General features: G+C 38.2%; 1 protein-coding gene and 1 pseudogene across 1 annotated transcript; both read left to right on the top strand.

Annotated features, from left to right (window-relative positions):
- The first annotated feature begins 507 nt into the window (after window positions 1-507).
- On the top strand, window positions 508-3,004 carry LOC122147123 (annotated as a pseudogene).
- Window positions 3,005-4,359: 1,355 nt separating this feature from the next.
- Window positions 4,360-17,806, top strand: LOC109075893 (sarcoplasmic reticulum histidine-rich calcium-binding protein). Its single transcript, XM_042767156.1, has 9 exons — window positions 4,360-4,514; window positions 4,918-4,983; window positions 5,061-5,154; window positions 5,904-6,211; window positions 8,561-9,577; window positions 16,204-16,292; window positions 17,039-17,107; window positions 17,270-17,324; window positions 17,530-17,806. The coding sequence occupies exons 5-9, from the start codon at window positions 8,902-8,904 to the stop codon at window positions 17,568-17,570; spliced, it is 930 nt and encodes a 309-aa protein (XP_042623090.1). The 5' UTR covers window positions 4,360-4,514; window positions 4,918-4,983; window positions 5,061-5,154; window positions 5,904-6,211; window positions 8,561-8,901; the 3' UTR covers window positions 17,571-17,806.
- Window positions 17,807-18,981: the final 1,175 nt, after the last annotated feature.

Below are 18,981 nucleotides of genomic sequence, written 5' to 3'. Positions count from 1 at the left end.
GTCAAGATGGGCAGTGGATCACCAATTCCCCAAATGCTGTGGGGAAAAATAGTGGAGCAATATCAGAAAGGAGTTTCTCAGAGAAAAAATGCAAAGAGTTTGAAGTTATCATCATCTACAGTGCATAATATCATCCAAAGATTCAGAGAATCTGGAACAATCTCTGTGCGTAAGGGTCAAGGCTGGAAAACCATACTGGATGCCCGTGATCTTCGGGCCCTTAGACGGCACTGCATCACATACAGAAATGCTACTGTAATGGAAATCACAACATGGGCTCAGGAATACTTCCAGAAAACATTGTCGGTGAACACAATCCACCGTGCCTTTGCCGTTGCCGGCTAAAACACTATAGGTCAAAAAAGAAGCCATATCTAAATATGATCCAGAAGCGCAGGTGTTTTCTCTGGGTCAAGGCTTATTTAAAATGGACTGTGGCAAAGTGGAAAACTGTTCTGTGGTCAGACGAATCAAAATTTGAAGCTCTTTTTGGAAAACTGGCACGCCATGTCATACGGAGTAAAGAGGACAAGGACATCCCAAGTTGTTATCAGCGCTCAGTTCAGAAGCCTGCATCTCTGATGGTATGGGGTTGCATGAGTGGGTGTGGCATGGGCAGCTTACACATCTGGAAAGGCACCATCAATGCTGAAAGGTATATCCAAATTCTAGAACAACATATGCTCCCATCCAGACATCGTCTCTTTCATGGAAGACCTTGCATTTTCCAACATGACAATGCCAGACCACATACTGCATCAATTACAACATCATGGCTGCGTAGAAGAAGGATCTGGGTACTGAAATGGCCAGCCTGCAGTCCAGATCTTTCACCCATAGAAAACATTTGGCGCATCATAAAGAGGAAGATACGACAAAGAAGACCTAAGACAGTTGAGCAACTAAAAGCCTGTATTAGACAAGAATGGGACCACATTCGTATTCCTAAACTTGAGCAACTTGTCTCCTCAGTCCCCAGACGTTTGCAGACTGTTATAAAAAGAAGAGGGGATGCCACACAGTGGTAAACATGGCCTTGTCCCAACTTTTTTGAGATGTGTTGATGCCATGAAATTTAAAATCAACTTATTTTTCCCTTAAAATTATACATTTTCTCAGTTTAAACATTTAATATGTCATCTATTATGTATTCTGAATAAAATATTGAAATTTGAAACTTCAACATCATTGCATTCTGTTTTTATTCACAATTTGTACAGTGTCCCAACGTTTTTGGAATCTGGTTTGTAAATCAATATGTGCTGTATAACAAATCTCAACTGCTTGATTTTTTTAAAATGGTTTTAAAATGAAACTTCTATCGGACAGATTGTTATAAAAAGGTTGGGTACATATGCATGTACACCTTCATCTGCATATATACAGTAAACTTAAATTGTATATCAAGTTATATATATTATATAGCAAATCTCAACTGCTTGTATCATCGCAAAATATATCTATATAATCACCCAGCTTTAATCGGTTAAATACAATTATAAAGCATGAAGATGTTAGGATATTATAACCATTAACATCATATGATTTTCTATAAAGCTGCTTTGAAACAATTCATTTTTATCAAAAGTGTTACACATATAAATTTGAATTGATATTTATATGTCTGTACACCTATGTGCTATTGGTCGACTTCAAGCCGCCTCCCCCTGAAGGCCCTGCCGTTTCTGAGTATGTGCTGTATTTCTGGGTGTTCACGATCGTGTGCAAGGAGATTCGAGAGGTAGGTGCTGCATTTCTTTGCTTGTACAATAAATCAAGTGATACAAAGAAATAATATTTTTTCAGTCAAGTATAATGAATAATCCATCCATTTATTCCACTCTCTGTTCTCTTTCACACCCAGACCTTCATTGTGGGCAGTAAGATGTTTTCTCAGAGGTTGATGCTATATGTTCAAGATGTGTGGAATAATTTTGATGTTCTTTCCATCTCCCTCTTCATCACTGGTTTGTGCTGCAGGTAATGCTTGACACCCCTGTATGTTTCCACAAAAATATTTAGCAACTGTTTTCAACATTGATAATGATAAGAAATGTTTTTTTTTTTTGAGTAGCAAATCAGCATATTAATAGTAATGATGCTGAAAATTCAGCTTTACATCACAGGAAAATTTTAAAATATATTTTGATAGAAAACAGTTTCTTTAAATTCTAATATTATTTCAGAATATTAGATTCATTAAATAAATGTAGCCTTGGTGAGTGTAAGAGACTTTAAAAAAAACTAAAAACAGGTTCTAATAACAGGCTGAGTTGTCACATTTACTAAATAGTCATCATACCTTAGTGGTGTGCATTCTACTATATTTTTGTGTAATCATCTGTGTGTGTGTATGTGTGTGTGTGTACTTTTGTGTCTCAGGATGTTCAGTTGGTCTTTCAACATGGGACATGGTATACTGTGTATGGACTACATGGTCTTCACGCTGCGACTCATTCACATTTTCGCAATTCACAGACAGCTGGGTCCCAAAATAATCATACTTGGCAAAATGGTGAGAGAAGAGGGCATCCAGAAATCAGTATTCACGCAATGCACTGCTATAAAACCAAGCAACCTTCCAAGCAACCATCCTAAAAAAACAGATTCATCTCATGCTTTTAAAAGCACTTCAAGCCTAAAATACTTGTAAACCACTAAAAGCCTGTTGTGTGTCAACCATTTTACAGATATAAAAAAAGACATACAATTAAATTATAACATTTTAGGATTTCACGACACATTTCGCAACATTTTAGGATTTCATCAATATTTGACAAGCAGCTGGAGACCTTTCACGTCTCACTTCTCTTTCTGTTTCATATGAATGAACCACAGATAAAGGATGCATTCTTCTTATTCTTCCTGGTGGTGTGGCTGAGTGCGTATGGGGTGGCCAATCAAGCTCTACTATACCAATACGACTCAAGCCCTTGATAGAGCATTTCGACGAGTCTTGTACAGACCATATTTGCATGTATTTGGACAGATGTGGAAGAAATAGACAGTATGTACAATATGATTTACACATAAAAGAAATAGCTCACCTAAAAATTAAATTTTGCTGAAAATTTTCTCACCCTCATGCCATCCAAATGATAGATGAGCTTGTTTCTTTATCAGAATAAATTTAGCATTCCATCACTTGCTCACCAGTGGATCCTCTGCAGTGAATGGGTGCCGTCAGAATGAGAGTCCAAACAGCTGATAAAAACATCACAGTAATCCACATGTAATCCACTCCAGTCAATCAATGAATGTCTTGTAAAGCAAAAAGCTGCATGTTTGAAAGAAACAAATCCATCATTAGGGTGTTTTACCTTTAAATCATAGTCCATATTAACGCTTCTTCAAGTGAAAAAGTCCACCCCTTTTGTCCTCTCACATCAAAATCCACTGACATATTTGAACTGTTTTGGACTGTTTTTGCTTATAAACAATGCTTGATTTGTTCATATTTCTCTCCTGATTCGGACAGGACAATTTTTTCATTGGAGAAAGCAATATTATAGATTTTTTTGAACAGGGGCAAAGGTCTGAAGTTAAAACATCTTAATGATGGATTTATTTATAATAAACTCACAGCTTTTCACTTCAAACGTCATTAATTTATGGACTGGACTGGAGTGGTGTGGATTATTGTGATGTTTTTATCAGCTGTTTAGACTCTCATTCTGATGGCACCCATTCACTGCAGAGGATCCATTGGTGAGCAAGTGGTGCAATGCAAAGTTTCTCCAAATCTTTTTCAATGATGAAACACTCATCTACATCTTGGATGGCCTGAGGTTGTGTACATTTTCAGCAAATATTCATTTTTGGGTGAACCGTAACTTGAACACTAATAATATTTTACAACTTTTTGTTATCACACATTAACTCTATTGTGTCTGTGTGTGTTAAGCTGGGAAGTACTGGGATATAGACTGCACAGATAATCTGACACTGATTAATGAAGGGAAAGAGCCATGTAGAGACACTAGCCACAACTGGCTTGTGGTCATTTTGCTGGTCATCTTCTTACTAGTTACCAACATCCTACTAGTCAACCTGCTCATCGCCACATTCAGGTATTTGTTTATCTATTCATCCATCTGCTGTATATATTCATCAAATTATTCACCCATCTATGTATTTCTCTTCTTGTTGCCTCTGTTTCTGCAGCTATACCTTCTCTAAGGTTCAAGAGTGCAGCGACACATACTGGAAGTTTCAGCAGTACAATCTGATAGTGGAGTATCATTCACGTCCAACTCTTGCTCTACCCTTTATCATCTTATCCCACATCAACCTCTTAATCCAAAGAAACTTACGCAAAGTGCCATCCACCAAAATCCACCGATTTGGTTAAGTTAGAAAATTATTACAGTGCATTTGCCTTTTATAATAGCGGTGCAGTTGAAGGGTAGAGATGCTAACAAGCTGGTGAAATGGGAGACCTTGCAGAAGGAGAACATTCTGGCTCTCGAGAACAAAAAAACAAAGAGGGACAGACTAAAACGCATAACTGCTAAGTGAGTCAGACTTTGATGAAAAATCACATTTTCCTTCTGAAATAAGAATTTATTGTCTAACTTAGACATACTGTAACAACATTCCTGTGATATATTTATATTTATAATAAAAAATTATGGATAATCAAGTAAACCCAAGTTGCTTTGGCCCTGTAAGTGTTCATCTTGAAATACTGTATTATTAACAATATACAGTAAATGTTATGTTTACTTTCTAAAAATCTGTAAAGATTTCAAAGCAAAAAGATGGCCTGAAGGACATTTTTACAATTATACTAAATTATACTAAAAGGCCTTTTGCTTGCTAAAAAGTATAAACTATTAATCAGAGTTAACAAAATTGTTTCAAAATGTGATCAAAACCTTAGATTAATGCAGAATGTTGATATGATGTGTGTTTCAGAATGGAGAGTGTCATCAAACAGGTTGGTGAGATCAGAGATGTTGACTGTGAGCACTAGAATCAGATGTAAGGGCACATGATATGATATCTGCATTACACTGTATATTAGACTTTATCATTGATGAGTGCTCGTCTGTATGCAGATGGAGTACTGCACATCTTCTCTTCAGTGGATAATGGAAGCTCTGTCTCAGAGCAGTACAGTGAAGAGCACTAAAGCACACCCGACTCGCAAAGGTACATCTGCTTGTGTCACAATACTTACATATATTTTAGCACAGTGATTTTCAACTGCTGGGTGACAAAAAAATAAAATAAAGGATAGTGTGTAAAAATAATAAGTAAGAATAACAAGTGAATAAAATGGGTTAAGTTAATATTTCTATAATTTAAAAACATAATTGCAAGATCACAGTTCTCTGATGGTAGTTAATAGTCACTTGATATGCAAGTAAACAGATAAAAAATTTTTTTGTTATTGTAATTGCGATTTTGTCATATAGAAATTTGAACTGATGTTGTTATTATTATTAGTTTTAACTCTAATTGTAAAAAAAATGAATAAGAGAAATATACTACTGTTGTAAATTACAGTTGTACTGTAAAAAGGATATGTGAAAACATTATAATAATTATTATAATATTTTATTTCAAACAAACTTAAATATTTATGTCTTAAATTCTTAATTTTCAAACATTTTAAACCTTAAATTTTAAACATTTTTTATTTTGGCAGAATACTTGTGAAATGCTGTAAACTCCTATCTGGAAATTATGCAGTGTGTAAAATACAACTAAGGGTATAATTATGCATAGTTAGGATAGAAAAAAATATATATATTTTGCCAACTTTTAAAATGAAGCACATTGTTGATGTCAGATATTTTATATTATCACAGCTTTAAGTAGGTGTATTTGCCATTGCCTGACAATAAGAAGATATTTTCATTTCCATCCTAAACTGATTCATGGTTCATCTTTTTCAGCTCCTCATTTCAGCCTCCATTGAGAAATGAAAAAGAGCCTTCTTTCCTGTATTCGTCTTCTGTATCTCAATCTCATGGACACGTGAACCAAGAAGCTGGAGAGAGTCAGTGAAAGGAGGGGAAATGACGTGTCAAAAAACTACCCGTATTGTTCTGGTTTCCATTTTTAAACTTGTCACCCTGGCCTTTTCACTGTTCATCCTGCTCTTACAAGTTTAGTGCTCCCAAATGACCTCTCTTCATATTGCATGTGATTGTGGGAAGAGAACAGGGCACAGAATGTCCTTGAACTTACAATACACCGCAAGGTCAGTTATGTCATGTTACATTCATTGATTACTTTAATTGTTAGGTTTAACTATAAGGTCAGGGTAACTGTCTTCATAGTATCTGATTTTTATGTAAGCAATAAAGTATGAGAGGCTGTGCTATATCGTGAATAAATCAAGGCTGAAGGGCGTTGTTAGGCATGACACGAAGCGGAGTAGCCTAAATATGATATTATATACGGAGTATATACACCATATATGCTATTTTCTCAAACACATACATCTGTTTATCTCTCAGCATGAGAAAACGTCTTTTAGTTTTAAAACGGACCGATTCGCGGTGCAACGGGAGTTTGCAAGCGTCATTACAGTGTAAACTGATGAACATACAGAATCATACCTGAAACAGAAAACTAATAAATACAGTAATATTCCCTCCTTACTTCGGAAACTGTAGGCTTCCACACAGACGCGCACACATCAACATATCTCCACATGAGAAGTGTTTGTTAGAAGGGTGGGGTCTCAAAATTAAAGATGAAAGATGCAACATAACGCCAGCAGGGTTCACTCATACGTCATTAAATAAATAACAAACAGGTAATTCTTCCGAAATACATAAGAAATGAAACAGTTTTGATGCTATATTATTGATTGTTTATGTTGCTACGGGTGTTGTTGAGTGATACACAGAACCATTGGGTGAAGCGGTCATAGCTGTGCTGTATCGTGAATAAAACACAGCTGCTGACCAATCAGAATCAAGGAATGGAACTAACCAATTTATAAAGAGCTATCCACGTGGAAGCAAGCCTATGGGGAAGACTCCCGGTTCATTAGACGCTATAGGGAAATAACGAGAGGAATAACAATGTGCAGTAAATGGTAAAACTGTGCATTATAAACCAGTGTGTTCGTAATTAAGACAACACATTCAAATAATATGGTAAGACACAACAATTTTCAATATCAAGCAGCAAAACGAGCGTTCTGTACAGCTAAAAATAGCTAGACGTGAATGAGACTGGAAGCCAGACCCATAGAATTTACAAATGAAGAAAAAGGATGAACAACATTGTTTAGAAGATTAAAGGAATGTTTCTGAATTGACAAGAGCAACAGGTCCTTCAGCATGTTTTCTCTTCCCTGACCCCAAACCGTTCCAAAACTAAAGCTATCCCAATGGACTATCCGGACCTGTAGACCCCACTATGTTTTCTTTTCTATGTTAATGTATTATCCATTTAAACAGGAAGTTTGGGCTGGACAAGTGGCAATAGATTTTAGTTATGTGACAGCCATGGTAGAAACTGAGCTTTTCAATTGCTTCACAGAATGGTTCACTATTTTAAACCGCTCCAAACGCACACACAGGCGACACACCTGATGGTCAGAATGCTGTAAATGCAACACAAACTTTTTTGCAAATGCTCTTCTTGAAAATGTAATCTATTAAATATATAATAATCATCTCAATTAAAAAAACTCAAATATGAAGTGTCTGTATATAATATGTGTTCGTTTATAAATTTGTAGAGCTTGTTTTGTGGGTTTGGCTAATTAGGCCAATAGGAGAGTAACTATGACACAATTATTTATATATTGTTAATATTTGGTAAAAATAACTAATTAATTAAACAAAAACACTTTTGAATACTACTGAGAATAAAAAAGGGCTCCCACAGCAATAGCAATAAAGGAATTTTTGGAAATGGCTTGTTTTGAGCACCAGCAAACCCAAAAAGAATGTCCATGTCCAGTATGCATTGAATTCTGTCAAAGACTGATGAGAGAAATCAAGCATGGCTTGCAGTGCTTAAGTTAAAATACTCCCCAAAGGTGGTATATACTATAAGTGTTCTTTTCATTCTGTGGACAAAAAGTTCTTTAGTTTTCCGGTATGAGTCAGGAAAGACTTCTGCTAGAGGAGCCTGTGGAGAACTCCACTGGTTGGTGTTTAGATGTGAAAATCTTTCAGAAAGTGAATACAAATCTATTTCATTTTCACCGTCCAGTGATGTAAATGGTAGCAGGTGCAGACAGCAGTAGATTAAAGGGTATGCTGTGATTAAGATGTGTAGAGGTGACCTTTAGAAAAGTACCTGATATAGGGAAAGGGAAAGCGAGAGCGAGGGAGGGAGGGACGGATGGATGGAGTTTCAGCAGCTGAGTGATCTATTGAAGGTCAGATCATGCAGTGTACTGTTGCTATTGAGAGCCTCTTTGTATAGCTTCCCACCCACCAGACCCAGGGAGGGTCCAAATGGGACTGGATTTACTCTGTTGTGTCTGTGTTTGTGTTATGTTGGTATTAAAGTTGATTTGTGCCTTCCAATAATCTTCTATTACTCATGAGCACTTCTATTTATCTTATTTTCTCTCACATAGGCAAAGTAATAATAAAGGGCATTAGGAGCGTGTCTTGTGCATGTGGCCCTGTCAATCATCTCAGTATGTTCCTCTGTTCTACACCATTCTCTGAATGGTGCAAATGTACATGTGACCATATAACCGAGACCAGCACCTTCTCTGTCACTCAACTCTCTCTCTAATTCCCAATGGTGGATCCAGTGACTGCATTTCCAAGTACTTGGTCCAAAGATCCAAAGATCTTGGATGTTTGAACCCCATAAGAACTGCTCCTCTTGGGTGGATACAAACACATTTTTTATAAACTGTTTTGTGTGTGTGTGTGTGTGTGTCTGTGTGTGTGAGGGAGTGACTGCAAGATGGTAGCTTCACGTAGCTGGCTGTTGGGGCTTATCGTAGCTCTGCTTTGCACTGGATCGTTCAGGGATTCTGTGCAGGCTGAAGAAAGACTGCAAAGTGAGGAAGTCGAGGTGCTGAGGGGTCTAAACCTTACTGGAGGTGAGAAAGAGGAGGTGGCTGATGAGGAGGAGGGTGGAAATATATCTGACGAAGCTGATGAAGATGCGGGAGGAGATGGGGAAACAGAGGAAGCTGAAGACGAGGACGATGGAAAGGAAGCTTCTGAGGAAGAGATGACACCAGAAGAGGAGATAACTAAGGAGGAAGAAGCAGCTGAGCTTGAAGTGGAAGATGCTGAGGAGGAGGAAGAGGAGGAGGCCGAAGAAGGAGCAGATGAAGAGGAAGTAGCAGAGGAAGATGATGAGGCAGAAGGAGTAGAAGATGAAGAGCAAGCAGCAGAGGAAGAGGTAGAAGAAGCAGAAGAGGAGGATGAGCAGATGGAGGTAGATGTAGAAGAAGAAATAGCAGAAGAAGAGGAATCAGCACAACAGACAACAGAGGAAGAAAAAACAGCAGCAGAGGATGAGGGAGCACCAGGTGAGGAAGAGGAAGAGGCAGATGGGGAAAAGGTAGCTGCTAATGAAGATAATGAGGAGGCTGGAGATGAAGAGACCAAAGCTGAAGATAATGTTGAAGGTAACTACTGAATTAGTTATCCTATAGCCTTTACAGATAATCAGTTTCAATGTTAATTGTTTTTTCTTATGCTTAATATATATATATAGTATATTTACTTGAAAAAAGATTAGAAAAAAAATTTCATCTCGTGACTCTAGCTCTACCTTTAGGGTTAGGGTTAACCCTACCTTATTTAAATTCCTGATTAACGTTTACATATTTTAATATTACTAAAATTTGTCAATCATTAATACTGATAATTCATTTCACTGCAAAAGACACATGTTCCAAAACCTTAAGGTGACATTTTTACAATTTTACAAACTTTAGCCTTTTATTTGCTAAAGTTGTATAAACTGTCATTCAGACAAGAAAAGGCATGCATAGATTGTAGCAGACAGGTTTTTCAGCTTTTCAAGTTTTGATCATGTTGATAATTTAGAGATCTTAGAAATTTGCGTATCAAATATGATACAGTGAGCTTATAGGGTTAAAATGCTGTTTTGGAACAGGGCCATTGTTGGCTTTGCAAAGTCCTGTGAATGCCTCTCAGTGAGTCTATGAAGTCACACATTGGCACTAAAATAGCTCACTACATCAGAAGCAGCTGAAATATTAAAATCATTTTAAGTCCTTTCTGGCTGAATGTTGTTGACTTGAACCTAACACATGGCATATATGTTACATGGTATCACTAGACTTTATGGCCATCACTGAAAGCTAGGGTCTGTTATCAAGTTAAAGTTCACAAACACTAAAGTGACAAAGGAACCATATCTTTCTCAGTGACAAAGGTCAACTAGCTTTGCCTTAACTAACTGCTGTCAGAAGAATAACCAAATTCCATTTTTGTGCCCTTGAAGGGCACCATTTGTAGGGGTGTTCCAAACAAAAAAGGGAACAATTAAGTGCCTTTACAATGGGCGCTTCCATGAATTCATTAGTGAAGGGTCACTTCAAAGAAGTGATTGTATGGTTCAAGGTCATGTGCCCCAGGGTGACAAGTCCTTGTGATTCATTTTAGCATTAGATGGTGGGAGAATGAGTTAATGTAAACAGAATAATTCAAGGTGTGTTGTTGTAATTACACTAATTTTCAGCATGCATTTTATGTGTTCCTGTGGCTCAGTGGTAGAGCATTGCGAAGGTTGTGGTTTTGATTCCCAGGGAACACGTTAGGTCAAAAAAAATAAAAATGTTAGCCTGAATGCACTGTAAGTCGCGCGTCTGCTAAATGCATAAACAAATATTTAGTTTAAATAAGTTTCCCTGGCATATAGGAACAGAACAGAAAGTATACATTAAGAATAAGAATGGACCAAACACCAAACCTGCACCCCAATGATTAGCCAATGTGACTTGGACACATATTCTCTCCAGGAAACCTCAGACCTGACTAAACATAAATCTTGACAGAAAAATTGACAGGACTAGTCTTTAGCTTTCAACTTCTGTAGGGTTAACTGTTGTGCTGTCAGGTATACTGTCAACTGTTTTAGTCATCCAAACCTGATTAAAAATTGTGGGAATTAGCCAGTAGTGGGAGATGCATTGAGGTGATGGAGTGGAGTTGGAGAGATCTCTTGTACAAAATCCTGTGAATAGTCTGTAGGTGTCTGAAGTGTTGCTGATCTTGTTTCAGTAGTAAGTGACCTTGGCAGCAGAATCAACTAAAGGAGAATAAGGAGATGAGAGACTGATACTTGCTCAAGTCAGCGGTGATTCAGAGAGAATGAAAGACAACTGGTGAAAAAGGTGTTTAGAGAAATGTAAGAAAGTGACAAGATTATTGTTAAGGATACAGTTTTGGGTGAGCTTGAATTGTGTGCTGCAGCAGAGTATGACGCCAGAAATTCTAGGAAGTCAGCTGCTTGAGGTTTGTCCAGGTGGATGATGAAGTCGTAGTAGCAGTAATTGATATTCTAAGGATGTGTTTTTGCAGAGAGAAGATAGAGGAGTGGATTTCCAAAGTTGGAGATAAAAGTTGGTGGAGAGGATTTATGGAGTTGACATTTTGTCCGTGCTGATCCATGTCTGTCAGACAAAACATTTTAAGAGGTTTGATGACTGTCCAACGCAGGGATGAAGTCAGCTTTGTTGACCACCAACTGAAAGTTCCAACAGACTAAAATCTCTGAGGTACTAAAACCAGAATCAGAATGAGCTTTATTGCCAGGTATGTTTACACATACGAGGAATTTGTTTTCGTGACAGAAGCTTCCGCGGTGCAACAGAATGACAGGGACAGAACAAAAACACAGATAATAAAAAGAATAAAAATAGATCAAATAAGTAAGGAATAACAATATACAAATTGACAATTGTATGTGCAGGTATATTACAATAGACAGTTTTGTATGTACAGGTGTATTATGTGCTAATTTGAAGTGTAGACTAAGTATGTGTGTTCGATAAATAAGTGTATGAGTGTATAAATAGCGTTGTGTGTTCCACAGTTACTGTCAAGTGTTCATGAGATGGATTGCCTGGGGAAAGAAACTGTTCCTGTGTCTGGCTGTTCTGGTGCTCAGTGCTCTGTAGCGTCAACCAGATGGCAACAGTTCAAAGAGGGATTGTGCTGTATGTGAGGGGTCCAGAATGAATTTCCTAGCCCTTTTGCTCACTCTTGATGAGTACAGTTCTTGGAGAGAAGGCAGGGCTGTACCAGTGATTCGCTCAGCAGTCCGGACTATCCTCTGTAGTCTTCTGAGGTCAGATTTAGTAGCTGAGCTGAACCAGATATCTGAGTAGAACTGTTTCAGCTCCTGTGGCAGGTTGAACTTCCTCAGCTGGCGAAGGAAGTGCAACCTCTGCTAGGCCTTTTTAACAATGGATTCAATGTTAGTGTCCCACTTCAGGTCCTGAAAGATTGTAGTGCCCAGGAACCTAAATGACTTCACTGCAGCCACAGTGCTGTCCATGAGGGTGAGTGGGGGGAGTGCAGGGGGTTTCTCCTGAAGTCCACGATCATCTCCACAGTTTTGAGTATGTTGAGCTCCAGGATGTTAAGACTGCACCAGACAGCCAGCTCTTTAACCTCCTGTCTGTAAGCAGACTTGTCACCATCTTGAATGAGGCCGATAAGTTTGGTGTCATCTGCAAACTTCAGGAGCTTGACAGAGGGGTCTTTAGATGTGCAGTCATTGTTGTACAGGGAGAAGAGCAGTGGGGAGAGAACACAACCCTGAGGTGCTCTAGTGCTGATTATACGGGTGCATGTGAGTTTTCCCAGCCTCATTAGCTGCTGACTGTCTGTCAAGAAGCTGTTGATCCACTGACAGCTGGAGATGGGCACAGAGAGCTGAGTTAGTTTGGACAGGAGGAGGTTTGGGACGATAGTGTTGAAAGCCAAGCTGAAATCCACACACAGGATCCTCACATAAGCCCATGGTCTGTCTAGATGTTGCAGAGCAAAATGCAGTCCCATATTGACTGCATCCTCCACAGAACTGTTTGCTCTGTAGGCAAACTGAAGAGTATCCAGTAATGTCCTTCAGGTGGGCCAGCACCAGTTTTTCAAATGACTTCATGACCACAGATGTAAGAGCCACAGGCCTGTAGTCATTTAGTCCTTTAATTTTGGATTTCTTTTGGATGGGGATGATGGTGGAGCATTTGAAGCATGAAAGGACTTTGCACAGCTCCAGTGATCTGTTGAAGATCTGTGTGAAGATGGGGGCCAGCTGGTCAGCACAGGATTTCAGACAGGCTGGTGTAACACCATCTGGGCCTGGTGATTTTTTTCTTTTCTGCTCCCGGAAGACCAGGCGCACTTCGTCTTCACTGATTTGAGGTGCAGGTGTGGGGGAGAGGGGGGTTGCAGAAGGTGTGAATGGTTGTGTGGAGGTGTTGTGAATGTTGTTGTTTCTGAAGGTTTGTGTGGTTTTGTGTATTTTTTTTGGTGATCTCCTTCAGACCTTTCCACAATGATGCGGAGTCGCTAGATGTGAACTGAGTCCTTAGTTTTTCAGAATAATTCCTCTTTGCCACTCTGATCTCCTTTTGCAGTGTGTATTTGGCCTGTTTATAAGACATTGTCCCCCTTCCTGTAAGCATCTTCTTTGGCCTGACGGAGCTGTCTGAGTTTTGCGGTGAACCATGGTTTGTTGTTGTTGTAAGTTAGTCCTGGCAGGAATGTACATGTCTTCACAGAAACTGATATAAGATGTTACAGTCTATGTGAGCTCATCCAGATCAGTGGCAGCAGCTTCAAAAACATTCCAATCAGTGAAGTCAAAACAAGCTTTTAAATCCTACTCTGCTTCATTAGTCCATCTTTTTACAGTCCTTAAAACAGGTTTAGCTGATTTCAGTTTCTGCTTGTAGGTCGGTATAAGATTAACCAAACAGTGATCAGAGAGCCCCCAAAGCTGCCCCTGGAACAGAGTGATATGCATTCTTTATTGCTGTCTAACAGTGATCCAATATATTACTGTCTCTGGTGGGACATGTGATGTGCTGTCTGTATTTTGGCAGTTCACGGGTGGGATTTGCTTTATAAAATCCCCAAGAATGATTAAAACAGAGTCCGGATGTTGTTGTTCTGTCTCTGTGATCTGATCAGCTAGTTTCTGTAAAGCTGAGCACACATGCACTTGCGGAGGAATGTAAACACTAAAGAGAATGAACGAGCAAAACTCCCGTGGTGAATAGAACGGCTTGCATTTAACAAAGAGCACTTCTAGATCGGAACAGCGCATCTTCTTTAACACTGTTACATCTGCACACCACCTTTCGTTGATGTAAAAGCATTTCCCGCCGCGAGGTTAGGTAGAGAGTGGAGGTTCGCTAGATGGATGCTAGGCAACGGCATTCAAAATCCGTGCTGCCTGAGCTTCATGAGGGCACCGGTTCGCTTCCCCTGTCTGCGCGTCCTGAAGCGCTTGATCAGCGTGGCTGCACTGCCAATTACTATGTCCACCAAAACATCAGAATAGTAGAAAACCTGTAATATATCGGGTCATGTGTGGTGCCGAATGTCCAGCAATTCATCTCTGGTGAAACTGATTGCAGGAATATAACTAAAGACAGGACAAACTAACAAAAACAACTGCAGAGCACGTCATGGCGGCCCCCATTATCATCGGCACCATCTTGGAACTAAAGAAGTGGTAGCCCTGCTTGTGTAAAAACCTGACAAAAAAGCACCCATTAAAAGAATGGCTGGAAAATAATGGAGTATTAAGGTGTGCCAGGGGCTTCCAGTGCAGCATTGTTGGTGTCTTTTCTCAGTGTAACCATGGAAACTGATTTGCAGGTTTTTACACAAGCAGGGCTACCACTTCTTCTTCAGAATCAACTACTAATTAAGTACTTGTTCAATTCAATTCAATTTTTTTAATTTTTGTTTGTTTGTGTATTTTTTTTTTAGATATAATTAATTAGAAAGTTTATTTACAGAAAATTAAGTTTCTACAATATTTAGTAGTAGCTTGTGGTTGTTGTTAGTTCATGTGCATATGGGAGAAATGTTCAGAAAAATCAATAAAAGACGTAAACAATTAGACGATTAACACTATTAACAGCAATTATGCAATCAAACTTATAGCAAAATGTGGTAGTTCTGTATGTTGTCTCTGGGTTAGCATCATCTGAGGTCCTCTGAGGGGTTGGCATCATCTCTTCTCAGGTGTTCTGGATCCAGACTGGAGCTTGTGTAAATCCTAGTTACCACGGGATGTAAATCCCGTGGCAAAGCAGAGAAACAAATAGAGACATAATTAGCGTAGCTGCTGTTCCAGCCAAGTAAAATTAATTAGTTTAACCCAAGCTAAAGAATAATAATGCACATTTGATCAGATATAACTGCAGTCCAAAATTATGAGATGCATTATTTGAATGCTTGGCCAAAGAGGTGTGTTTTTTAATCTAGATTTAAACAGAGGAAGTGTGTCTGAACCCCGAACATTATCAGGAAGGCTATTCCAGAGTTTGGGAGCCAAATGCGAAAAAGCTCTACCTCCTTTAGTGGACTTTGCTATCCTAGGTACTATCAAAAGTCCAGCGTTTTGTGACCTTAGGGAGCGTGATGGATTGTAGCGTGGTAGAAGACTAGTTAGGTACGCAGGATCTAAGCCATTAAGGGCCTTATAAGTAAGTAATAATATTTTGTAACTGATACGGAACTTAATAGGTAGCCAGTGCAGAGACTGTAAAATTGGGGTATTATGATCATATTTTCTTGACCTGGTAAGGACTCTAGCCGCTGCATTTTGGACTACCTGTAGCTTGTTTTTTTGAAGATGTAGGACAACCACCTAGCAGTGCATTACAATAGTCCAGTCTAGAGGTCATGAACGCATGAACTAGCTTTTCTGCATCAGGAACAGGTAACATGTTTCGTAGCTTGGCAATGTTTCTAAGATGGAAGAATGCTGTTTTTGTAACATGGGAAATATGTTTTTCAAAAGACAAGTTACTGTCTAATATAACACCCAGATTTTTGACAGTAGAGGAAGTAACAGTACATCCGTCTAATTGCAAATTGTAATCTACTTGTCCACCAATTGCTTTACACTTGAAGCCTAGCAATGTCCCAACCAGCCACAACAAGGTCTAACTATACTTGCTGCTGAACGTAGCACTGGTGCCCTACCCATTACTAATTAAGATCTTTGTTAACCCTAATCTTTCTCTCTCTGTAGAAACTGCCCAGGAAGAAAATGTAGAGGCAGAGTTGGTCTCCGTACAGTATAGCTCAGGCTCTTTCTGTGCCCTTTGCTCAGTCTGTGAGGTAAACCATGCTTTTACCACACTGCTCTTACATTACTGACTCACACATGCCATAGTCCTTACACATTAGAGAGTTTTTTATTTGGACTTGGGGCAAAAATGCCACCAAAATGAACAAAAATGTCTCCCAAATTCAAGATAAGGGGGCAAAAACTGTTGAACAAAACCTATTATGATGAATTGAGAAAATGAATGAAAAATGCTGATTCCAGCATAATGTTAATATCTCTTCATGTTGCATCAGTTTAATTACTTTAATTCTTTAATTTATATACTTTAAGTAGGCTATTTAAGTTATGCAACATTATTTGCCTGTTGTCTAAATATATGCATGCCACCTTTAAGCAGAATTAAATAAACATGCTGTGTGAGATGCAGCTTCTGTTCCACCATTGCAGTGTAAAGACGACTTTTGTTGATGTTGATAAAATGTTATAAGTAAATGTAAAACAGTCTATAATATTCTGATTAAATTTTAGTAATTGGTTATAGTTAAGTATTTGACATAAAAGGCAACACTAATAGATTTAATAAAGTAATCCTAGAAAATGCACTTACAAAATAAAAAAAAGAGGCTTGGAAATCAATCAAGTTCATTTCTGACCCTGATGACATAATGATGATGATCAGTGCATGAGGTAATTTCACCATGAACTTACTAAAGTATAGATTTGGTGCTATCCCTTCCTAAACATTATAGGTGTAGCTTACTACTCTATCTCTGTCCGCCTCTCTCTTTCTCCTCAGCACTGCGGTACCTGTGACAAATGTCCCTGTGAGGAAGGAGAAATGTCAGCACACTGCAATCACTGTGACGTAGGTCTTTCTTAATATGATCAAAACTCATATTAATAAAGGCCAAAAGTATGTGGACACCCAAGCACTATACCTAATTTAACTTCAAATCTTAATGTTTATAGAAAAGGTCTATGAACATGTTATGCATCACCTATACCCTCTTACCTTCTCCTTCCACAGGATTGTTCCTACTGTTACATTTGTCTTGTGATCTGTGAAACAGTCTGCCAGCCAGGTAGGATGCTAATATTAATAGGATGCACACTCTTAATTTATTGCTAGAGTATTAAAGTTAAAAAAAAAAAAAAAAAAAAAAAAAACAGTGTATATGATTAGCTTATGCAGATCCAAACACTATTTGTTTGCAGTATATGTGTTATGTAATTAAGTGTAAACGTATTAAGTCTATTTGGATTATATATTTGGAATGTTTGTTTTAGGTGGAATTCTCGATGTACTGAGTGGTTCTCTCTACCAGTAAGGATGCGACATCTGTTCAAAACAATACTTGCAGAATAATCATATTATGAATGTATTCATACCTGTTATCAGCATAGTTTTATGTTGAGCCTTATTTGTGTGTATTTTTTGTCCTCAACTTAACCTACAGCACGGTAAACACGTTGCTCTGAATACTTTCAGCATTCTTCACAGCATCATCTTTTGGTGAACAGAGGAACTACAGACTATAGTTTAAAGGGATACTCCACCCCAAAATGAAAATTTAGTTATTAATCACTTACCCCCATGTCATTCCAAACCCGTAAAAGCTTCGTTCATCTTCAGAACACAATTTAAGATATTTTGGATGAAAACCGGGAGGCTTGTGACTGTCCCATTGACTGCCAAGTAAATTACACTGTCGAAGGTCCAGAAAAGTATGAAAGACATCGTCAGAATAGCCCATCTGCCATCAGTGGTTCAACCGTAATGTTATAAAGCGACGAGAATACTTTTTGTATGTGAAGAAAACAAAAATAACGACTTTATTTAACAATTTGTCTCCTCTGTGTCTATCTGCATCACCGTAGCGCCATTTTGGAGAATATCCGCTGAACACAAACTTTATACGCTATTCTGTGTCAGCCGCGCTGCACAGATGCGCTGTTTTCATTCAAATCAAAGCATAAATACACATAGAAAACGTTTGTGTTGCAGCTGACACAGAAAAGCATATAAATATTTAATAAATATTAAATATTATTGGCGTATAAATTGAAAGAGATTCTTCTTATGATGTGGCTTCTTAAACAGAATAATTAAGGCACAAAATATTCCATTGTATTCTAAGCAGTGATAATGGCTATGTCAATTCTCAGATTTTCAGATAAACCATATATTGCCATAGTCGTGTGTTTATTAGTCACGTTGAATCAATTAAAGCAGTTAAATCTTCTGTTCATTCAGATGCCGGACGGACAAAGCTTTTACGGGTTTGCAACGACATGGGGGTAAGTGATTTATGACAAAATTTTCATTTTGGGGTGAAGTATCCTTTTAAATCATTCACTTGTAGGCCTGTCTATTTGGCTGGCGAGATCTGGGGATTTTCACTCTAAGGCCAGCGATTTTGTGGACAACCTATCTTAAATATAACAGGAATGGTCAGGACCTTAATTGTTATAATTTAATGGCACTTTAAAGGTGACTTTGTACGCTACAATAAATGAGTAACAAATATGATTACATGCCAATGATCTTATTTAGTAAAATATAATATTTCACAATACTATTTTTTGGACTGTATTTTGATCAAATAAATGCAGTCTTGGTGAACATAAGACTTTTCTTTCAAAAACATAAAATCTTACTGACCCCAAGCTTTTGTACATGTATGGAGTAATTTGCTTTGAATAACAACAGTAATAGCAAAAGTTCAGGTCAACACGAAT

The sequence above is a fragment of the Cyprinus carpio genome, chromosome A12 (assembly GCF_018340385.1).
Source record: "Cyprinus carpio isolate SPL01 chromosome A12, ASM1834038v1, whole genome shotgun sequence".
Classification (NCBI taxonomy): Eukaryota; Metazoa; Chordata; class Actinopteri; order Cypriniformes; family Cyprinidae; genus Cyprinus; species Cyprinus carpio.
The sequence above is the reverse complement of the archived record's forward strand: the minus strand, read 5'-3'. Positions and strand labels throughout refer to the sequence as shown.